Source organism: Mycteria americana, chromosome 3 (genome assembly GCF_035582795.1).
Source record: "Mycteria americana isolate JAX WOST 10 ecotype Jacksonville Zoo and Gardens chromosome 3, USCA_MyAme_1.0, whole genome shotgun sequence".
Classification (NCBI taxonomy): Eukaryota; Metazoa; Chordata; class Aves; order Ciconiiformes; family Ciconiidae; genus Mycteria; species Mycteria americana.
In genome coordinates this window covers 106422499-106447866 of record NC_134367.1, presented here as the reverse complement: position 1 = coordinate 106447866, position 25368 = coordinate 106422499, and the positions used below count along the sequence as shown (strand labels likewise).

At 35.9% G+C, this 25368-nt stretch overlaps 1 protein-coding gene across 2 annotated transcripts in view; it reads right to left on the bottom strand.

Moving 5' to 3' along the window:
* Positions 1 to 734: 734 nt before the first annotated feature.
* The window catches only part of SPATA17 (spermatogenesis associated 17), a 101395-nt gene continuing 76761 nt past the window's right edge, over positions 735 to 25368 (bottom strand). For both annotated transcript variants that reach the window (XM_075497424.1, XM_075497423.1), the window contains 2 exons: positions 22679 to 22814; positions 735 to 2254 (listed from right to left, as the gene is read on the bottom strand). In XM_075497424.1, the coding sequence (XP_075353539.1) occupies positions 2174 to 2254; positions 22679 to 22814 (217 nt within the window). In that variant the 3' untranslated portion in view covers positions 735 to 2173. The remainder of the gene's footprint in view (positions 2255 to 22678; positions 22815 to 25368) is intronic.

The window sequence follows — 25368 nt, the reverse complement described above, 5'->3', positions numbered from 1 at the left end:
AATTATCAATGGTTTGTGTAAATGTACTGAATAAGTGCTGAATGTACTTAATGAGAAATGAAAGGATTCTGGGATTATAGCGTGGCCACACAAAATAGGTTAGATGTTATATGCTGATGAATGACATAAATTCTATGTGAACTCCAGTTAAAGAAAAGTATTGGATTCCCTATGAAATATAGTTGGCAAAAGAACCCCCAAACACAAACCTGGCAGGTAGCGTGGTTGCTACTTTATTAATTTTGTGGATATTTATTTAGGTAATAAAATGAACAGACCTGTTTTTGTGTAAGAAGGTTTCTGGGAAGTAGCTAGCTGCTTAGAAATGAGAAAGTTTTTTCTTCCTTAAGAGGAGGAAAAGCGTGTTTATATCAAACAATTACAATCAGACGTGTTGGTTTTAACCTCCACCTGTGCTTCAGACCCTTAGCTATGAGCACTACCACCAGTGCGGTGCTGGTCTGCGTGGTAGGCTTTGTTTTGTCCTGGGGTCAGAGATACTGAAAGGAAGAATGAGAAAGAAAGATTAATCTGATAAAGGCATTGCCATTTCTAATCGGACTGATGGGAAACTGCGGTATGAAGTTAAAGAGGCAACACAGGGTGAATGACTGTGATGAACTACCTTAAAGCTGAAGCAATCAAATAGATAGCTCTCACATATAAAAATTACTGTGGCATCTTTATTCATCAACAGTTTTGCACAAGTGTCTCATGTTCAATCCCTTCCACAAACAACTAAAGCACTCTGACACATTTGATCAGATTAACTCTTATCGGGGAGACTCAGCCACTGAGGTGGCTGCTTCTCACTTCCCAGAGTTAATTTCTCATTGCCATGCAGAAGAATAAACTTTTCAAAGCTTGAAAATGACAAACTCCAAAAAGTGACAACACTACAGCCCGGTGCCTGCACCCATAACCTACCATAACGGAACTGAAAGTGCTTTTATTCTTGTGTATGATAGCAGTAAAACTTTTTCACGTAGTCTGACAGCTGAAAACCTGCAGAAGTGAAATTTGTGACTCCTAGTTCAGAAAGTACTCATACAAACAGACATCTGATGGAGGTTTTCTGCACGTTTGTAGAGGACAAAAGAATCACATAACAAAATTCAGTAATAAAAAGCCTACCATTGAGTAACAGATTCAAATATTATAAACAGATATATTTGATTCAAATAGAGTCAAATGATATGAAAAGCAAACATGGTATCCTAGAGAATTCAGCATACAACTCCTGTAAAAATTCACTCACCTAATTTTAAGAATCAGCTTATGATTTGCTCTTAAGAAATGCTGAAGTCTTCCCATGATGCTAAATTCTTTGAGTCTTTTGAAGTTAATGGGCTCTGGAGATACTCAATATTTTGCAGGATTGCATGCAAGTGAACACAGCAAACAAATATCAGTTTTGTGTGATCAAACGTGTTCTTCTCTGCCAAGCATCACATGATTATGTTCCCACATAGCAGTCTGCTTAACACGGGACTAGGAGTAAATACACAGCTATTGATAAAGAAAATTAAGTGGGCATAGAAAAACTGAGCTAATAATAAGGTGTATATGTTGTTAGAACTTTATTTTTTCAACACTGATGTTGTACCACCCACAGAAGAGCTAAAAGGATTTAAAATAGTATCTTCCATGTAAATAGCCTATCCTGTCCTTCTGAAGAGATAGGTCAGTATCCCAAAAGGATGTATACTAACGCTGAAAATGATGAACAAAGATAAACCAGATACATTTATAGTCGTGAGAAAAAAAACAACAGATGTAACTTTTAAACTTTTTTTCTTTTTTTAGTGTTAACCTCACTTACAAATCTGTAATAAATAGAATGTGATTCCAAGTCTTTTACTTGATTACTCTGTTTTTTTATCTTAAAGGTTTTACATTAAATAAAATATAGCATTTTCAGAAATCATTTTCCTAAGATAATGCTTTTTTTGTTTTGGCAAAAACACACACAAAAAATTTTTTTGATTAATGTTGGAAGCTATATTGCTTAAAGATCAAGCAAAATCAATTAACACTACTTCAGACATAGTATACATCACTTTACAGAAAGAGTACTTTATGAGACATTCAGTCAACATATTGCTGTGCGTTTGCTGAAATAGATTTATTGATTACGTATCAGGTGTCTTATATTGTATAGTTTACAGGACGATTACACTATTTGCCCAGTTCTGGAATAAGTTTTCCCAAACTTTTCAAAGAGAACAATCGATGGTAACACTGTTTGAAAGTCCTAAAGAAATAAGAGAGACAAAAAAAGTGTTAAGTTTGGCTTTCATAATTTAACCTTTTTTTTTTTTTAAGGGATTTTAGAGCTTTAAATATTGTCTTCTAGTTGAATTTCATTCTATGAATTACAATATAAAGTATGCAAAATAACGTATATGAAACATACATTATTATATGTACATTACTTTGAAGAAGACCAGAAGAATTGAGTTATTTAATTGCAAGTAAATATGTATTTCAAACTCTAAGTAACTATAGGCACTGCAAAAATTTCCTGCTCCAAAACATAGATTTTATAGTCTTTTGCAAATCATGGTATACAACATTATATTCTCCTCCCTGGCAACCAGGTAAGTTAAAGACAGCAAGATATCCTTGCAATATTTTAACTTTTCTACCTTGTTTAACATTAAAACATGGATATTAAATCAGCTCCATGAGAAATGGTAAAAAAATGAACATATATTAAATAAGTATTAGTGGCAACAAATTGATTAGGAGTTCTGATAGAAAAAATACAAGCAGGGTGATTCCTGAATGCATTTTTTTCAGGAAAAGCTCTTGGTTATTACACTCCACTTTTTAAAATGCAAATGCTTACAAATCTAAATTGAATAAGAGAAATGCAAGTGAACCTGTGTCTTAAGACTACAATGTTAACACAGCCAGCAAGCAAGAAAGTCAAATAAGCTAAGAATTCTAAACAGTATTTTGATTTAGCTACTTACTAATAAACCCTTGTGGTAAATGATTAGCAAGTCCATGGTGTTTAGATCAAGGTTTTAAAGCATTCTTAATAAAATTATTTTCTTTGACCCTGAAATACTGGGAATAGTATCAGCAATACCAAATATTTGTTTTGCATTAAAATTGTTTTCCTGTTCTCAAAGTAACAGGCCACAGATGAATTACCAGCTTTCCGGGATCTGATGACTAATTTTTAAGAAAGAAGTTGGTCTGAACACTTTCTACAGTTTTCTATTGTCAACATGATGCTCTGTGAAAGGGCATGGAAATGCAATGTCTCCATAAAATGTCTGAGGCCATGAGTGAAGGAAAGCCAGAATTTTTACCTTTTCAACACATTTCGCAATTTGAAAGGTTTGGTTTTCTCTCAAAAACAGAATGAAAACTATTTTTTTTTTTTTTTTCTGAAAAATGACATGAAGCAGAATTATCACTCCCTGGATAATTTAGACTTAGCTACCTCACAGAACACAGTTCAGCTGAATCTCCATAAACAGACAGAGCAACAACAACTCTGGTAAGCTTCCTGCAAACGCTGACATGGCCCACCTGAGTTTCAGCTGCACTGCGGATTGCCAAACTGTGACCATATCATTTCTTACACCTCATACTTAAAGTTATTTGGTATGATTCCTCCAACATTCTGGTGCATAAATCTTAAAATAGCAAGGTAGACATATACATTCAAAATGAAATACGCCCTGTGTGGTGTGAAAGTGAGTACTGCCCCATTCTTAACTGTTCACAAGATTTAATCTTTAATGATTCTCTAAGCTTGTACTGCCCAATGTCTTACCCAATAGAAATAGCCTATTTGTGTATTTTCTTATTATACTTTAAGAATGGCAGAGTATTTTGATTTTCATTGTGTGTTTGGCATCACAAGCACCTTCTTCCTGCAGGAAAAGTTGTCCATATAATTATTATAATAAATATTATTATAACTCCAGTATAACTGCAAATAGTTTCCTTCTAAAGTGAAGCTAGTTATATTTAACTCAGTAAATTCACCAGGTTAATATTGTTCATGGGAAAAAAAAAAAAACGGCTCTAGTTGCCAAGAGAGCAAACAGATAACACAGCTATAATTTAGGATTAAGCAGTAATTCAGAGCAGAATACAGGATCCTTTATTTTGAAAATAAGAAGTCTATTTTAAATTTACATGCAGGACAGTTAGGTACAGTTTAACAAAAAAAGCAGTGAACTTGGGATGAGACAGGGAAGCCAGTAAAAGGTGTACACCCCCCACATCAGGATAGAATCAGGAATGGTAAGTCTGAGCATTGAAGAAGTCTTCATTTGCTGGAGCAGACGGCTTTTGCTATTAGGATGCCTGGCCAAACAAAAACAATTGCCTGCCAGAATTAGCTCCTTGGGACGATTTAGGAGCCTTTGAAGTGAACAGTTTTTTGAGCTGGAACTAAGCCCAGGTCCAGCTTCAAACTCAAATCAAAATGACAAAGAGGAAATTTTCTGTGCCACACGCCCCCTCAGTGTAAGATTACTTTGGGTTGGCAGCTGTACTGTTTATCTTGTTATTTAAAGCTATTTCACTAGATACTCACAACTGAGCATTTAAACAACTGGCTCCGATTATGACGACAGCAGTTATGTTTGACCACATTTAGGAAGCATCACATAGTCTGATGGATAAATAAAAGTCTTGCTGGCTTTACAGTCAGACTAATTGAAGAACTTTAGAACGTACACTAGGTAAATGTTGCACAGTATGCATATAAAATGTAAATATCTTTTTAGGAAAAGAACCCCAGCCATTTCTGTATTTGAAGATATAGATTTTAATCACGTTTCAACAGTGTGAGAAAGTAAGGCCTGAAAATACCCCTTGGCCTTGCAAGATCTACATCACAGTGCTGAAGCGAGTCTGTCCTACTGTATCATTGTAGCAGCATAAAGGGAAAGGAATTGGAAGCCATGTTCTCATGTCTATCGAATTTGATGGTGAAATGTTGCTTCAGTTGTGCAGTGAAGTACTGCAATGCACTACTGGTTGATTCTGGAGGAGTGCCAGGATCATCTTGAATTTAAGCTGATTGCTACTTAGCATAGAAGTTATGAAGTTATGTAGATAATGCTTTTGAAGCTGCAAGAACAAAAGTTGTGAGTGGAGAAAAACAGGCTTCTTCAAAATTATTTTCATTGTCAGCCCCTCATCGTCGGTAGCTGGAATGAATTAGCTTACATATGAATTCCCACCTATTGGTGAGATTGACCCTACAGTTTTGCAGTCTCAGGATCATAGGAGCACAGAGCTGAGCTTTATGGATTTTTTCCACAATGCGTTCTTAAATCATGCCATATAATTCTCAGCATCAGAGACCCGTAATTCTCAGGACCGAGACCTATTTTTAAATTCCCAAATGAAGTTAATATAACACTTCCTTTTTAAACTTGTCAAGCTTTGACTCCTTTCACTCTAGTAAATTGTAAGTGACTCAAGTTCAACTGACAGAGCTTAACAAGACCTACGGACCCTTTCAATGTATTTGACTACTTGACTGTCATGTGTGCTCATCAGTTCTAAACATGGAGTCAAAAAAGGTGACATAAAGCCGCCAAAGATTTGTCTCAATCAGCACACTCTGATGTAATAGATTAGACTTGCCAAATGCTCACATAGTTTGTCTTTGGAATGTTATTATTAAAGCAATTTCTAAAGAGATTTTACATCTGAGTATGTAGACATTCATAAGTACAGACCATGTACAAATAACACTGGCAAACCAACGAGACCTTGTAGACCAGCTTGAAGGCCTTTGAAAATGTGTTCCCTCATATTCTAGTGATAAATTTGCACTAACAGTCTTTCTTTCCAAACAATTTTGAGAATACTGTACAATTTCCTGTAATATAAAAATGTACTTTGGAATGAGATAGGAATTACAATTAATTATCTTTTTGGAAATTTAATGAAGTAGAAAGTCAGCTGCTTCAGACCAAAGCAAGAATAGGCAAACAGCAGTAGCATATCTACTCAGATTTTAAGGCTAAAAAGTACTGTTATGACCATTTATTTACTGCTCCTGCGTACACACCTCAGGTAATTTCCTACAGCAAATCTACCAAGTCTGTAGTAATTATGACGCTGTAAAGCACATGATAAACTTAGAACAATAAGCTTCCAATAAACTTATGATACCTGATTTACAGCTTCGCATAGTCTTTCTCTGTAATGACAAAATTTCATTTTGTTGCATAAATAGAGATTCGGTTGCATAAATGGAGATTAAAGTTGCATTAGGTTGCATGAATGGAGATTTCTGTCAGAGGTTAGGAGAAGCAGCGCGTGAAGATGTTTCAAAGATAAATTGTATAACCTCTCTAATGAAAAGCATTCTACCTATAGCGGTGATGCAGAGCACTGAGTCCTCTTCTGAGCCAGCCTAACGATACTGAAGACACTGTATAATTGCATGACGTCAACCATGACACCATGTGCTATGCAAAAGATAAACCACTCCATGAAAGGATTGGATTTCAGAATAACTTTTTTGTAGTGCTGGAATTATATCTGTTGAGAAGAATCAATGGCAAAAGGAATAACTGAAAAGTGGGCACAGCTGCTAGAATCCTAATTCTATCTTCAGGCTATTGAATAGTAAAGACAGGAAACAAAACTCACTTTTCTTTAGCTTTAAAGCAACATCCACAGGTACACATCAACACTTTAGAAGCTGCAATAGGAAATTCTGCGTAAATGTCCGTGCAGTAGTTACTTCCTTAGCGTAGGGCAAGCCCACTGAGCAATCTTGCTTTCCCCACAAGGCTGGGAGACAGCTCATGTGCACACCTCATTTGAAAACCAGGCAGTACTGCCAAGTGCCACTGTACAGCCATAGTCCACAGCCCCCTCTGTTTAATACTAAGTGGTCATATTCAAGTATTGCCTATGATCCTAATGCTTGTAATAGTAAAATTAGAGTTTTAAATTGAGCTGTCATAGTAAGCCTCCTGACCTATTAATAGCCACGGAGGTCTCTAACAAGGAAGCAAACCAGAAATGGCAAGCTGTTATACAAGTAAAGTGTTGATCCAGCTAACTTTTATTCTTAGCAAATTTATCAATACTGGTTAACAATACTTCCAACTAGTACAGGGCCTTCTGACATGACAAAATGAGTGTAACAACCCATTCTGTCAATACAACACAAATGTCATTTCAAGTGCTCAAAACCCACTAAGCTACCCTAAAAAAGATTGATTTATCTGCTCCAGTGTTTCTTTGGGGCAAACTTTTCTCACAACTGAAACCAATTAGTGGGCCTGGCACTTGTAGTGCAGAATGTAGGTCAGCATCAAGTAATAAAAAAGTATTGACTTTTCTCTGTCTGTAAGCAGCATGAAAGGGGTGCCATGGCCTTGTCGTATATGAAAAGAGCTCCATTAATTTCACTTATTTCAACCAGGGCTGTCAAATACTAATGCTTCTATTGCACTTTTCACACAAAGTACATTGACACCAATCCTGGCCCCAGTGAAACAAGTTTACAATATTTCAGTCAGTGAAAGGGGTACTATAATTTTTAATTCCCCGTTGTACATTTAGTCTCTTTAAGCAGCACTGCTCATAAGACCTATTGAGAGATATGAGCTGGGACATTAATAATGGCTACACACTTCTTCCCATGGGCAACAGAACCTATTTCTTGGGCATAGCTTCAACAGCTAATTAGCCATAAAGTTCAGGACACAGTTGTTTGGCGTAACTCTGTTTTTGTGGCTGGTGGGCACAGACTGCCAATTTTGCTTTCCGCTGTGGAGAAATATCCAAAAACGAGGAATAGGTCTTCTGTGACTTAAGGCTATAAAATTGAAAAGCTAATGTGTTAACCAATTGGGTCAACTAGCCCCTTCAAATAAGAGATAATAACAAAAGCCTGGATTATGCCTTAGGGACTGGATCTCATTGTGTCAGTGCAGAGATACTGGCTGCCAGGGAAAAGCGTGCCTAATCGGAGTTCCCTGTGTGACAGTGGACAAGTGACCACTGCTGTGATGAAGAGGGTAGAATTACACCTTTCCCTATTCAGCTTGCCAGCACAATGCAGAGGAGGAGAACTAGGAGCCATCATCTATCTCCTCCTTTGACTGTCTACTACTGCTACCAGTTCTAAACCCTCTAAATTTTGTTCTTTTGGATAAGTGCAATGAAAAAACCTGTGCTTCCATGAAGACTTTATGAGCTTCTCCGTATAGCAGATTGCCACAGCAGTGGTCAAACTGACCTAAAACGTTATCATCCTTTTTCCCCCTATTCTCTGCAATTTCCCTCCTAAACTGCCTGGGATTTATTTTTTTTTTTTTTGGCGAGTGAAGTTTATGGTTCTTCTTGACAAGCTTGAGGGCTCTGAATGTGATGTCTAACTCATTCCCTAATTACCTCCTGCAAATGCAAACATCATCAACAACAATAAAACTCTTTGATTTAAAAAGACTGGGTGACTACGGTAGAAGGCAATTTTCTACTTGCTTTAATGACTTTGTAAGTTCAAGTCTTACCCTTTGAATCAACTTGCTATTAGATGTTAAAATAAAATGATATTGTATAGCCATCATAAAAGGCAACTTTATAACCTTCTGTGTTACACTTACATCAGGCAAGTTTTTCCTACTTGTTAGTTTTAGTCTTTTATTGACATTACGATAATGTGTTGTAAAAAAAAATCAGGAAATTATGTTCACAGCAGGAAATCTAACAACACTATTTTAATATGCCATCTTCCAAACAGAAAGAGAAAACATTAATTGCTATTTAATTTATGTAACAAACATTTCATTATTATTACACTTAAAGTTTCATGGAGGTTTATAACTATCACTGACTCTTACACATTTCATCTTTTGGAATTGTAAATGAGGAAACCAAACAGTGCTTGCTAGAAATTATGAAAGATTTCTAATTATGGTTCATGAATTTGAAAAACCACTGATCTGATAATCACATAGGTTTAGATACTTCCTGCATGATGTGTCCAGTACGAGCAGCACAGCAGTGTGTGCTCCTCTGTGACAGCCTAACATGGAAACTATAACTTTATTCCTCCCTTTCTCTAATATTCTGGGAAGGAAGTGTTCTGCTGCTAATCTGTGCTCACTGAAGTTCGCTTTCTTAGCTCAGCAGCTAAACTGTGTTAATCTGTGCTTTGGAGATAACTGGAGATAACTGGCTAACACAAGTCAAGCTCTAAAACTTCTTGTCCTCATCTGTGCAACACAGGAGAGGATGTGTTCTAGCCTTGAAAAGATCCTGTTTCTGCTCCTGCATGGTTAGAAGCAGTTTGGACAAAGGAACAAAAGCATATCCCCCTATACCCTTCCATAGCTGCACAAATTAAGCTATGACATGACAGAAAATAATAATGCTTTTTGAGAATGCAATAGTTCGAGCCATTGTACAAGGAAAGCACAAATATTTCTAAATGAATAAGACATTTTGCAATAGCTGTGTTCATTAAGGATTACAAATATGTCAACCCTTACAGTGCTTTTTCACAAGCAATAGTAAATTATCTCTTGGCTTTGATGGAAGTTTTGTGAAAGGAAGGACAACGGAAAAAAGGGGAAGGATTTGGTCCAGTGAATTACTTTTTCTTGTAAGTATTGTCTCTCTAAAATTAGCCTGGGATCTGAAACTAGCCTGTCCTTTGTTTCATGTGTAATATAACCAGCAATGAAGATTTGTGGTCCAAATTTGCATTTGTTACATTCACTTAGTACCCTGCAGTCATTGTGGTAGCCTAAGGGGAAGGAAGGGTGGAATTCCCAGCTGTACCCTCCAAGTTCATTTATGCCATTTATTGATGATCTGCAAGCCAGACACTGTCTGGTCCTTCCTCCCAAACATGTACTAGCTTTGCAATGCTTTAAAAAGAAATATATTCTCCTTTACAAATAGCTGCTCAGGTAATGAATTTATTTATGTGAATAAAGCTAATTACTGAAGAAGAATAAATCACCTTTATGTAGACACTTTTCAGGTACTTTTAGACGTATTCGGAGCCAGTGTCAATATTAAAAGCATAGCTTGCCACACACAAAGTTACAGTGCATGCTGTACCATACTTTAGTCAATGTTACGAAACATCACCCAAATTCTGTTCTGAATGTCTGTATTTGAACCAAAATTGCCAAAGAAAATATTTTATTTTTTCAACTAAGATAGCCTTTTTTTTTTTTTTTTTTACAAGTAAATTAAATTAAGAAACTAATGTGAATTTCTCCACAAGTTATTTCATACTTGGATACCCTTGAACTTTACTGAATCTGGGCTAAAAAACAAATGTGCCGTTGAAATAGTTCAGTAGGTATTCAGAATCCCAAGAGGTGTTTATTTGCTATTTTCATGCAAATGCCTACTTCTTGCAGGGTATTTTAACAAAATATTTTTGAAGAGGGGAGTAGATGTTCATCTTAATTTATTTAAGATGTATAAATAACATTGTCAAGTATGAAAACACACTGCCGAGTAATACATAACCCTTTTATGAAGTTATTAAATCTGAGGTGGAACTATGCCTAACACTACATTCCTGTGTATAGAAAAATAGAGAGTCTTAAAAACATCTGATGAAAAAGTAAGGACATTTTTTTATCATAGTGCTTGTATTTTTAAACCAACTCCTTGTTCTGTCCATCACACACACTGTGCTAGCAACAGGATTTGTATTAGAAAATAATGCACTTAGGGAGAAATATCTTGACTTATGCCATTTATAAGCTGCCCCTTTCATTGTCTAATCTGTTCAACCACAACATTCTCCTTCCAGCTGAAAATAAGCCAGTGCCAAGTGTTGACTGCCAAGACAAACTCAGAACCACTTTTAACCTGCTGGACTAAATCCAGAAAATGTTTAACCTGCCAAGATCAAGTTGCAACTACCTCTAACTTGCCAAAATCATGCCACTAGGAGTTAAGGAGGAAAAATTCTGAGTTGAAATCCTCAAGTGAAAATATTTTTTATCTTTTCAGGTTAAGTTGTATCTGTTCGAAAAGAAGTTGTAATCATTTAGAATCAATAATAAAAAAAAGGCACATTGATTGCACTGTATTTGGCATATGCAGCAAAAACAGTACTCCAGTTAGATTTCATCTCGTTTGACATCGTCCTGGATGATGCTTTCGAACCTGATTGCATTCTGTGATGGAATGACTAGATATGCAGATCAAAGGAGAACAGTGGATGCTCTCTAGCTGAGCTTTAGCAAGGCTTTCAACACAATCTCCCAGAGAATCCTTTTAACAAAGTCGGTAAATTATAGTCTAGATGTGCAGACTAATAGATGTAATAACTGTCTGGAGTAGCAGGTTCAAAGGGTAGGAATGAATGGTTTGTACTCTAACTGGAACTTGGGTACAAATGTATTTCCTCAGGTGCTACCTTGGGACCCATCTTGTTTAATATCTTCATCAGTGACCTGGAGGTGGAGATGGAATGCACTCTTGTCAAGTTCACGGACAACACCAAACTAATGGGTGCCATCGATACACTTGAGGGCTATCATTCAGAGTGATGTAGACAGGCTAGAGGAATGGCCTGACAGAACCTCACAAGATATAGTACGGACAAATGCACCTGGCATAGACTAACCCTAGGAACAAAGCAGGCTGGAGGCTGAGAGGCCGGGTAGCAGCTCTGCAGAAGAGGACCTGGGGCTCCTGGTGGGCAACTAGCTAAACATGAGTCAGCAGTGTGCCCTAGCAGTGATGAAAGCTAAAGAGAAAAACAGCTTTCCTGTTTTATAAATAAGCTATCTTCAGAAGAGATTGAAATGACCAAACAGGAAAAGGCCTTTCTCATTTTGCAGGCAGCTTACTTTGGAGATCAGCTAACACTAGAAAAACTACTCGACTCCTATCCAGTGTTCACAAATGTTCTCACTAATCAATAAAACTGGAACAATAGCTCTTAGGCTAATACCTATTGTTATTTTTTCTGTCCATATTTATTCATATATGATAACATAACTTCTTTGTGTGTCATGTTTGTCTTCATTTTTCAATGGCACTTTTTCTCTTGCGTAAGGCCACCAGTTCTTTGATACAGTTCAGGAATAGCATCAGCAACACTGATTATTCACTCTGGTGCCACAGATCTGTTTTGGCATTGACATGAAGCTAGTTCTGTCAAACTGCTGCTGATTAAGAAACTTCAGGGAGAGGAACAGTTTATATTTATAGCCAAACATTATTTCAGGTTCAACAGTGTTCAGAAAAATGAAATGGATTACACATATTAGCACAAATCTAAAAAACAGATTGTTGAACACTTCAAAAACTAAATGCACGCTGTCTTGGTTCTGATATGAACACATGTTATATATACTAAATGTAACAACTTGTGCAAATATATTCTATGGTAGTACATAAGCAAAAGTTTATTTCATTTTTTAGCTGGATAACTTCCAAACTAAATTCTACACTCCGTTGTCCATGTTGAGGAAAGAATTTAGCCTTAAACTTTAACATCTATGTCTTTAATGTCTATGCAGAACTTTCAATGTATAGCTGAGTACTCTTATAAGCGAACAGGAACTAGGAATTTTTACAATGTTTTATATGCTAATTTATTCATTGACAGTGTAGTGGCAGTATAAGTTATACTGTAAAGTTTCCTATACTTCTCTGAGGACTTTGGATTTGACCTGAAGTGTTGAAATTCTTTAAATAGCAACACATTTTGGTCTTCTTTCTGCCAAAGGCTTGGGCATCTGTAAAAACTACAAATCATGCCAAACTCTTTGAGTGATATATGGAGGACCACAATCCACTAGGAAATAAGCTAAGACCAACTCATTCATTTCATTTAGGTCCTTCAGTGGGATTTGAACCATCCAGCCCACAAACCATGTCTCATGAGATTGCAGTATACATCCAGCCCACAGTAATAATGATTCATATACATATATGTGTATATGCTTTATTGCTACCTTTAGCTGGATTAAAAGCAATATATCAAATTTTATATTTCTGCTTCTTTTATTAGCTTTCTAGCACTTGATCAGCTGATAGAGGCGATAATGAAATGTTTTTTTATAAACTGGAGTTTGTAAGTCCTATCCTGAGAATGTAATATTTCAAAAAATAGCCTAAGCTTTGGGGAAAAAACCAATTACAGAAACAGCATTAAAAATGCCAAGCACTGGGCAGAAGCAATTCTGGATCAGTTTAAAAAAGTGATTGATGAAACTCTAATCTGAGCTGAAGGAACAGTTTCACGACAAGCTGTGACCATTCCACACACTTCATTAGCTGCCATAATTAGCCTGGTGTTTCAATTTGTTAGAACTGGTGGGGACAATTTTACTCAGAATGCAAACATCAAAAAACAGGGTGCCTCAGACTTCAGAAGAGGCTGATGAGAAGCTTTTCTAGTCTCTGTTAACTAAAAGATTAATTACAGCTGATGGGAGGCTGTACTCTGATTGTCACTCTGTCTATGTGCATTACTTTTAGCATTAGAAGAAAGACATGGTTGACACTACACTGCTCAATCAAGCAGCTTCACATTAGTGTACAAAGTCTGTTAATATGCAATGTTCTTATTGTTTCTCTTTTTTTTCTCCCCCCCCGCCCCCCCCAAGTTTGAGACTCTCATACCTAACAAGTTATACTTTTAAAAGAGCAGGGCATTCAGTCGTTAATGACAAGCACTTACCACTTCTGCTGTCATTCCTTCATACAACTACAGGTGAGGGATCCTAACATGTCTCAAAGCTACTGGCTGGGAATATTATTAGTTTCTATTATCACAGACAAAATGTAAATTCCTACTCAAATATTCTCATTATGGAAAACAAAACCAATACAGTTCTGAAACAGATACTGTGGGCATCACAGCCCTTGTATCTTATACCCTTTACTTTAGATGCTGTTACCTCTGTACATTAACTCAAAGCTTGTAACACTATTTAAATGGAAGTGAAGTCTGAATTTGAAGTGCAAAGGTTATTCCTGAATAATTCCATAACTCTCATTCTAGAATATTAACAGATGGTAATACACCTACTCATAAATAACTCCTTATGTGGATATGCCTTTCAGCTTCCCTTCATATTTTATGCTGAGACCAACAAAAACTGTAAGAGAAGAAAGAATATAGTTTCTTATCTCTATCATGGAGAAGGGAACACCCTTTTAACCTCAGTTTATAAAGGGCATGTTGAAACCAGCTCTTCATTGCATTAAATGAATAAACACTGAAGTCTGTTCCAAAGTGTATATCATATTACTATTTAAAATAGAGCAAACAAATTCAGAGTTGATTCATGATATAAATTTTAAAGAAAGAAGCAGTAGCTACTTACATCAAACCATTAAAACAACAAGCAGTCTGTATTACTTACAGTCTCTCATTCATTCCAACGTAAGTGCACGAAGCTATCTGTTACTGTGATTTTTCCTATTCAGGGAATGTAGATTACTCTAAAATCCATTTTATTGCACTGAAGTCCTACTGCTCTAAGAATAATCTACTCTTGCTCTCTGGAGAGATCTTCAAAACAACAAAAACTTGCAGTATGTCTCTCATCTTGGGCACATACCTGGCATAACCTCTTAGAATCCATTCAGAACAGCTATAGGTATTAATAGCACTACAAATTATACAACTATTCAGTCATAATGGGTCAGTGTGACAAAATATGTCATTCAGGCATCATTTTAAGATGCAACATTCTGTAGTCCTAAGTGTATCTGTTAGAAGAAGTCACCAGAATATGTGCTTCTGATTTTAGACTTCAACTGCAAACTCACAGCAAACACATTTAAAGATGAGATAAAAACCACTGTCTATTTTTCTGTGAAAATGGGTAACACTATTTTTCTCAGAACATTCTTTCTAAATAGCATTTTTCCACATATTGATTCTATTCATTATGGGCCAGATCCTTATCTGATGCAAATTAGCCTAGCTTCAGAGATATATCTCAATTATGCTAGGCACTGAGGATCAGTTCTCATACCTGCATTTTTCAACATTTATATGGACCATGTAATTCTTAGCGGATTGTGAGAAGCTTTCTGTTACTTTCATTTCAACTCTATTTAACCAGCACAAACAAGGTCTAGGTGAGTATTATCAAATAATAAGTAGCTTGCTTTTGCAGATATGTTCCATAAAGAATTTTAAGTGACTTCAAAATATAGCCTTTTTAATTCAATACTGTGGCAAATTGAATTGAGTTGAAATACATTATGTTTGGCAGATATATAAACAAATCTACTTAATTCCAAGAATGCTGAACAGCCCATCCAAAACTGTCATCAAAAGGCAAGGCCAAGCACTTCCTAGTTTAGTGTGAGAATTTAATTCCAACAAAGAAAATAATATCCAAATAGTGAACACCTAAAAACAATATAAACAAAACAAATTAGGTGTAACTTCAAACTCTACTGTTTCCAGCTCAACTGATTATTTTTTTGTATTAAAAGCTCTGCCACAGTTTACTGTAATGTACTCTAAGCATGTACTGAAGGAATTGGTCAAGATACTCTATTTCTAAAGACTTTGACTAAACAAGAGGCTTTAAAATGTTCAAGCAATGTGTACAATGGGAATGATTTAGAGAGTTAAAACATACATATATCCCCCTCAAAGAAATATTTGTTCAAGTTAGCTCTTACTACAAAGCAAGATTTTCTTTTACGCCACTAACATACAAGTTACTTTATTAAATGAAGAAGGTAGGCAAAGCAAGACATTTATCATCCAACAGACAAATGACACAGAATTGCTAGTTAGACAGTATAATAAGTACCATCTAATTTTCTCTTTCGAATCAATTTATTCTTCAAAGCCTTGGATCATCATCAAGGGACTGCATTTTCCCATTGAGAAATTACAGCACTGAAAATCAGGTTTTATAAAATACTCAACTAGTTACCGACAAACCCTTACAAATAACCACTACAATGGATTTGGTTAGAAAAGTGGTGACAGTATCTTTTCTTATGCAAGTAACTGAATGGTTTGACTCTTCTCAGTCATTACTTTGTCGTATTCCCTCAAAATCAGACCCTGTAACTCAACAGTAACCTTCACCATAAAGTTTTTCCAACCTTTTTCAGCCTTCCAGTTATCCACAGATTCTTTTCCGCATTTAGTTAAACAGTAGCCAGGAATACATTTTGTATATTTTAATTTGCTTCACAGTGTTTACCTTCTTTCTACATCTAAGAAAATAATTTGAAAGATTGTTGATAGTTAATAATCATTTACATTACATATATCAAGAGCAGCATTTTTGAAAGGCAGCCCAGCAGCGGTGACCTTAAGGATTTTCTCAAAAGAAACGATCTACAGCTCAAGAACTTTTCCAATGGGAGCTCTGAAAGTAATCTTCATAACAAAATGTATTTCTGTAAATATGACACAGTCATTCAGTAAGGAATCTGGAAAAATCATTATGTCAACTGTCAAAAGTTGAAACTGTCATTTGCTTTCCTGGAAGACTGAATGGGTGCATCTTATAATGAGAGATATTTCATTCTAGTCCTGTGAATGAGAGGTAGTGTCTGGTGTTCCCACTGTTGGATATGACCTACTCCTGCCTTTTAATACACTTCCTTCTCAACAGTATATTATGACATTTACTAAAAAAAGCAAAAAATTCAGAAGAAGTTGCAAAAGTGACTTTAAGCCATTTTTTGTTACCCAGTTTCAGAGACCACTTGCTTATTAAGCTGGTCTGTGACATTAAATTGGGCAACACTGCTTTTTTGTACTACCTAACCAGGTAGCCAAATGCCTGTGCTCCAAGGAGTAATGCTGCTGTGGGAATTGCCCTGTGTGGAGGCAGGGAATTACTCAAGTTGATTTTCACATGAAGATACAGCAGCGTTTCGACTCACAATGGTTGTTCTGAGAGCAGAAAATACATGCTACAGGGTACAAAAGACAGACTTTTCATGAATAGTATAGGATGTATTGTTGCAGGACCAGATCCTTGAGTTTAAATGATTTGGTTTGGTGCAGGACTTGGGATAGGAAGAAGAGTGAGAGAAAGCAGCCTTATCTTGGAAACAGATAGTTGATAACTCAAACTAAGGGTCCATTTGGAGCATCTGAATAGATACATCAAGTCATGCCAGCAGTAATAATCATACAGGAGCCATGTCATTGGCCAGGGATTGCTGGAGTGCAACACACTTTGGCAACAACCCTTATTATCCCTGACATGGCTCATGAGGAAACCGGTAGTGTAACAAGCAAACTCTTACAGATCATCTAATAACTCCCCTACAATAGAGTCACTTCTGGCTGCCACATTATGTCAGCTCCGCATTGCCTAGGAAAACACATTGCAGTTGGATTGGGGAAGTAAGAATCTGATATTCAAAATGTGCTAGCTCTTCTCATTGTATATTAGTAACTTCTGGCACAAGCCATACTAGTAAATATGGCCTTAAAAGTTTTAAAACATGTAATAAGGCTGATAGTACAGATGCACATTCATTAGCCAACATCACACTATTAGAAACTATTCTTGTGTAATCTTTTTTTCCTAAATAAAATGAAAGAAAACTAGCAAATTCCTTTAAAAAAATTGTCATGGAGTCACAATCAGAGAGAAAAAGTTTAAAGCTTCACACATACATTATACCTATCAAGTCCAATCACTGCAAGGTTAGGAAAAATGGAGTTAAGGTGAATTTTATTTAAATTTCAGTATAGTCAGGGATGGAAAAGCATGAATAGTGTATCAAACAATTCTGCCATGTAATGACATCATCCACTAGACACATGATTGTTGTGACTATGTTGTTGGTCCTACAAGGGATGAAACTAATTTTCAAACAGAACAAATGACCCCCCCGCCCTATTTTTCCCTCGCAGTAATACTATAGCAAAGATAAATCTGCTGTGGAACCACAGGACACAGTGGTGTCAGAAAAATGTGGAAGAAAATGGGTTGGCCATGGCCACATAGAAGAGTCACACTCACTTTCTAATGCACTGAGATTTTCAGACCATATTAGGTTCTCCTTGTGGATCTCCTCCCACATATCTGGAAACTATGGCCCTACCTAATAATGTGATTCCACTTGGACCATAATGTGAGTGCCAATGAAAACCACAGAGGCTATTGAACTTTCAGAAGCAGCAGACTACATAAAATAGGATGAATTCCTCAGACACACAGGGGGTTCTCTTTTTCATCATAGAAAGTCCAAACTTAGTGAAGTCACATGAGAGGAATTATGCAGTTGAGACATTCACAGAGATTTGATCCTTACAATCTTATTTATGGTAGAAAGCAAGTCAAAGATTAAGAATTTTTTCCATAGTCTGTTATCTCTATTGTCCCAGATAGGAAATTTCTGCCAGTTCTTGGACAAAGAGCCAAATTTACACCTAGTATAAATCAATGAAACCCTACACTTTGCATTATACTTATGTCATAACATTCCTTATATAAACTCTGGCTTAAAATACTTACACACACTGGTGTTTATCTGTTATATAAGTCATGATTTAATTAAGTACTTCTGCAGCTTCATATAATCTCCGTTGAATGGAACCACTGTCCAACAAAATCTACTGAAGCTGTTGATTGTGCCTTTATCTACACTGGCTGAATTTGAGCCTGTAATTCTCTGCCTCTGGTGACAAAGATAGAAGCGATATAATTTATATAAGGAACAGCTATTGCCTGCTCTAACAGCTACACAATACAGTGTGAAAATGCCAGTAGTGTTGACTACAGCCAAATTTCTACTGCTCCACCAAAAATAGAATTGTGTTGGTGATGAATTAAAAGGCTATTTTTCCTAGCCTAGGCAAGGCCATGACAATCAGAAATATTTGAACTTGATATCTGATTAATGCTGGTGGTACTCTATAAGCAATTTCCACTCAACAATGTCTAATTATTTATTTCCCCTTATTAATGGAATGAAACAATTCAAAACAAACAGCTAGAATGACTGTTTTGCAGGAAGCTCACAATCATCAATTCATACATGTAGAAATCTTCCTAAAATTATATCAAGCTGGCCTGTTGAACTTGAAAGGCATATTTTATCCCAATCAATGCATAAAAGTAAAATTATCCATAACTAAGGCATGTTTCTCTGCTGTACAGTTCAGCTGTAATGATCCCCACACACTGCACTTGCACATCAATTATGATAATCATAATCACGGTCGTTAAGCTGAATGTTCATTATTATCAGGATGCTGGTGACAGCAGATTCAATCATCGGGTGCAATGGGCAGGCAGTCACAGTCCCACCCAAGTTTCTGCAGACAGCGTTGTGCCACATTAAATCTATGATGTGTTCCACATCCCACTCCATTCCAAAAGCTGTAGACGGTAAAGGTCAACTTTATGTTCTGTGCAATATGCTTAGGTTCTCTAAATTAATTCTTTGCAGTACTGGGTATTTTTATGCTTTGTAGATAATAAAATTCTGTTTAGGGCCAAAATGCCTGTGCAAATAATGAAACAGTGATGCAGTCGTACTGTAATTCACCTATAATAAGGCATCAGAGGAAAGAATCTATCAGGAAGGAACATCTTAAAATGTCACTTCCTGAATTTTGCAAATAAGAAAACATTAAATGCTGTCATTAAAGTCAGTTTTCTAAAATGCATATGCAAACTAATTCCAATACCGATTAAAGGCTGTAAGCTATCATTTCTGCCTCAGTAAATACGAACATATGTAAGTGTTTTGACAACTGAAAGATTAAAGTTAACGTATTTGATCCCTTGACTGTCCAGCTACATTGGAACCTATCATTGTCGATTAAATTCATAGTGACTGGTAAATTTTTTTATATTGATACTTCTCACATAAATACCAAAGTCATTCCAAGGTATTTACACACATGATATTAAACTTAAAATATGCAAGTATTTTTATTTTTATAGTGATTTACAGCTGGGTAAGCTAACTAGATTCATTTTCACTAAAGGTATAATATTTCCATTGCTTGTTTATTTTTAATGAAGAATTAGAATACAACAGTTTCTCCCTTAACTCAGAAACTTCTTTGAAATGTAAACGGAAGAGATAAAAATTTTCAGATTATAACTAGATGAAAAGAAGAACTATTAACTTTTCCTCACATAGATATGGTAATTATTATGTTTACAGGAAGTCTATGCTAATACCCTTTCATTTTCCAGAAGAAATATAACAAGGCAATATTTTTCATCGTTGTTCATTTTGCTTCTAAAGTAATTCTATAATTTACATACTAATCTTTTTGTGACTTGAATTAAAATGCATACTTATAAACACATGAAAACATCAGGAAAATACTAGCAAACTTTCAAACCTAGTCTGAAAACTAGGACATGCTCATGGACATACACAGGGAAACTTTTTTTAAATGTAGTTTCAAAAAAAGCTAGCTAATATCAAATAATACCTCAGCAGCTCAGAGGGGTCACTGATCCACTGACCACTGAACTGACTCCTTGGAAGAACTTGCACAGTAGTTTGTCTTACCAGCAATGATAAGAGAAACTTCTCTAGTATAATACTGTCAGAAGCTGAATATACATCATGACAGGGTTATCAGCTATTCAGGTTGTAATAGAAGTTGCATCCACAAAAATATCACCTCATAGGAAACTCAGAGGAGGATTGTGTTTAGCAGACAAAGTGTTAAGCAAAAATCTGATTTTTTTTTAATATTTTGATACATGCCCTTTAGCCTTGTGATTCATTAGAACAGGATAATTTTGTTCATAGCACTGATACATACGAAGTTTTAATACAGTTTAGAAATAATAAAGTGACAGAAAGTTCTTTCAAATTTCACAGTTATGAAAGTATGACCTCACACCTGCCTATAGGACCTTTTCCATTAAAATATAGTGAGGAGGTGGAGGGTTGGGGTTTTTTTCCTGATAATAATGACGCATTAAAGCAGCAGGTAGGTCATAAATAGCTTTTTTCTCCTCTTATCTCTCTGTTTGGGTAAGCAGCTCCTAATTGAAGCTTCATATTGATTTAGAATTGGGGTTGGAAGGCTGTATGTCATGTTCGGTTAATGTATACAGCTATTCACCTCCAGAGATTTAGGCTGAAATCTATCCAAGATCACAAGTAAAGTGAGTTTAGTTGTTTCAGCTAAGCCCATAATTTATATAATATTATGTATGTGTGATATGATATACAATATAAATATCTTTACATTGTTTAATATCATCATCTGAGCCTGATCAAGAACTGGTAGGGACTGGAAAAGGAAGAGTCTTTACAGGACAAGATGAGTACCACCAATAACACTTGTAGATATTTTTTATATATCATACTTAAGCTGTGGGACTTCAGCCAGTCATATCCTCCACTCATTGCTTTTGAAAGACAAATTCAGATCTTTTTGTTTGAATGTTGATCTTTGTGCCTTTATTTGCAATGAGATTTAGTTAATATGTTAAAATACCAAAATTTTACTCTGAGCTCATTTTTAAAGCTTAAAGTTTTGAGAAAAGAGTTATTTTAAAAACTATTACTGCTCAAACTAAGATTGCTTGGAACTTGTTATATATTTACAAAGGTTAAATTACTTTCAGGGAAATAAGTAATCATATCTTACAAAATCCCAGAGTTGTTTAGGTTGGAAGAGACCTCTTGAGATCATCTAGTCCAACCTCCCTGCTCATCTAAAGCAGGTTGCCCAGGACCGTGTCCAGTTGGGTTCTGAATACCTCCAAGGATGGAGACTCCACAACCTCTTTGGGCAACCTGTGCCAGTGCTCTGTCACCTTTACAGTAAAAAAAAAAATAAAAAGTGTTTTCTCACATTCAGATGGAATTTCATGCATTTCAGTTTGTGTCCATTGCCTCTTGTCCTGTCACTGGACACTACTGAGTCTGAGAGGAGCCTGGCTCCCTCTTCTTCATTCCCTCCTATCATGTGTTTATACACATTGGTAAGATCTCCCCCAAGCATTCTCCTCTCCAGACTGAAGAGTTCCAACTCTCTCAGCCTCTCCTCCTACAAAAGATGCTCCAGTCCCTTAACTATCTTTGTGGCTCTGTGCTGCACTGTCTACCAAGTCCATTATCTTTCTTGTACTGGGAAATTTTAATGTGATTATGATACCTAATACAAAGAGAAATAATGCAAACATTATACAAACTCATGTTAGAACATGTTCTGAGGAAAATTGCCTCTTGTAGCACTACAAAACCAGAAATATATGAGATGCTCATGACAAAGCAGGCAGTTTAATGAGACTACCTTAAAATAAAAATGGCTGTTCACTAATTTTTAGAGTTTTCCAAAGAATGTAAGCAGTAAAATGGGAAAACCTGATTAAAACCAACAAAATATAATTTTCTGAAGGTTTATCTTAATGTGGAAGAGTAAATATGCAATCTCTCTTAAATCAGAAAAGGCAATACAGGTAGAACAAAACTTTGCAAAACTTATATAACCAAAGCTGTACTTAATCTGGCTTTTAAATCCTTATTTTGTAGGTGGGACAGGTGTTGAATTTCCTCAAGTTGAACTTACCAGAAAGAGTCGAGGAAACCTGACAACTCATCACGTCAGTTCTAACTATGTGATTTTGTAACACACTAGAAAGATTCCCATTGGATTCCATGATCTCTGGATGAGGGCCAAATTCCATTGTTTCTAATACAATAACAGGCTAAAAAAGTAAACCATTCTTTAATTTTTACAGTGACTTACCTTGTCTGCTACCCACTTCTTAGGCTGTACTTCTCGGAAGTGTTTAATTCCATAAGTTTCTTGGCCATATTTGTCTGACCTATGAATTGATGGGTCATACTTCTCATTTTTATGATACGAAGAAAATGGCAGAAATCTGAAATTCAAGAATATTTAAAAATCAGTTATGCTCTACTCTAGATGCCAGAGGATTGATGAAAGTCATAGATACCAATGCTACAGGAAGTCACATGGACACACATTCCTGCTGTTTTCCACTGCCTTCTTAATGCTCCCCCTCAGTATTGTGAGAGGATTACTGCAATTTCTCCTATAGTTGCTTTTAAACTAAATTCAGAGCAGAGAGATAGAGTTTCAACGGGATAAAGTGAAGACTTTCTGTACAAAGATATAACGTGGTTCACTTGCATTACTAGATTTACTTTGCCTGTATCTACACTACCAACTGGTGTGATGTGAAGAATGAGCAGAGTTCAGTTTGCTGGGATCTGCATGTTGACACCTCAAGTCTTAGCAGGCAGCGCAGTCTGTGCCAGCTGTCAGTGGCAGGCACGCATCATGCACAAGTATAGAGCTCATTTCTAGAGAACTTTGCATCTACTTTATAAGTCATGTAGGCCCTCAACACATAACCTCAACCTGATGGTTCCACCAGGATGGAAACATTTCAAGCATGCCAGCAGTATAAGCATAAACCAAGGCAAATTTGTACCATAAAGAATCCTCCCTGTACCTTAAACTAGGTATGCATCCTTTGATATCTGTTAATCAGAGCTAAATAAACTGTACTGTCGTTTAGGAGAACAGAAAATTATACAAATAGTACTGTTGACTTTCACATATTAGCAGACCACAAAGCAAAGAAATTATTTCTTCTGAATTCACAAATTGTGTACTTTACTTTCAAGTTATAATTATGTCCTAATTAGCAATCTTTTGGATCCCGATTCTTTCACCTTTGGTCATACTGATGGTGGACTCGCTGCTTACATAGTACCACTGAACAATGAAGCTCCAGCTACCTGCCTTGGGCATGGAAGAGGTTTTCAGATGGATATCCATAACTCTCATGGACAACTACAGGTTTTCTGGGTAGGTTCCACAGCAAAGTGTATGGAGGAAGGTGAAAAACATCTTGTATATAAAGAATCTGCAAGAGACCCTACGAAGATGTCTTAGTTCCATCTATTTCAGTTTGCAAGAGAGTTATGAGAGCAAATAAATACATTTTAATATAAAGTAAAACCTTGTGAATTAAGCTTATCATTGCTGCTATTCTGAAAAAGAAACATGCATTCTTTATTCTACAAGTTCAGGAAAAATTATTATCCAGTAAAATTAGAAATATATGCTTCAGAAGTTTAAAACATCACTTTAACTGCCATGACAACAGGTGTAGTTAATCAAAACCTTGTCCTAGTTGAAAGCTTTTCAGAATCCAGAGTTCCAATGAGTTATACAAACAAGTGTTTGATAAAGATGGGTATTAAAATACCTTTCTTTGTCTCTCAGCTGATACAGACTCAGAAAATTATTTATTTGGACTAACTGATCCATCAGCAACTGTTTGAGTGTTTGTTTTCTTAAATTACATTTCTTTCTTTCCACTTCATAAAAAGAAACTATTTTAGAATCTTGCCAGCTATATCAATTTATTCTATCAAGTACCACAAACAAATGTCATGTAAAGTTAGCAAAAGAAAAACACTGAGTTAGCAGACTTAAATTATACAAAGCTATAGTAGCATGTGTATACTCATGGGAAAGGACACTCTCACATAAGACAGATTATGGTACTTGTAATGCTAATTTGCACATGGGATGGACATCACACACACACAAAAATTAATGTGGCCCCAGTGTCCCAGAGAATACATCGAAGGTGCTGTGAGCCGGCTGCTCCACTTGCAGTTTTTATCACTTCTGAATTGCATTTTAATAGTACATTTTTCTTTTGTTCAGACATGAAAGAAAATTGGCTCTCTCAGGGGATTGGATAGCTGAGAAGACAAGGCTAGCAGTTTAAGGATTTGCCCATATATGCATAGAATTTAGTTGAGCCATAGCATTCATAATTTAATATGAATACTATGTCTGTAAAATTTATACACAAAATGGCAAAAAATATTCTTGAGGAACGTAGAAGATAAGTAAATGATTATAGTTTTCCCAATAAAATTTCCTACATAGAGATTTTGATTTTACTGTGGATCAGTTAATCTTTGTCTTTTTGGCAAACAAATACTCGGAGTAATCTATGTTCTACCATGATTCCAAACAAAAAAATACATATATTGTAACACCTTAAGACACAACTAACACTATATTCTACATGTAGCACATTTAGCACAAATGTGATCATCTGCACTCTACTGCGTATCTCCTCTACGAACATTAACTACAGTATGTGCCATAGAGCCTGGAATGTATGTCTATGGCTGAGTAAAAAAAATTAAAGCAACTGTGAATTTGAGGAATAACATGGAACAATAAAAAATATTAAAATTGAAATGAAAGAACATTAAAAATAATAGGGTATAATGGTATAAAGTAGTCTAAAGTAGAAACTTCCTTTTTGCCTTCTGTCTATAGTTCTGCTGTCAGAGCCAGGTGGGCAGATCCTTATAGCGATAATGATCTAACTATAAGAAAGGATCATATGCTTGCAAATTCAATGTCTGTTTAAAGCA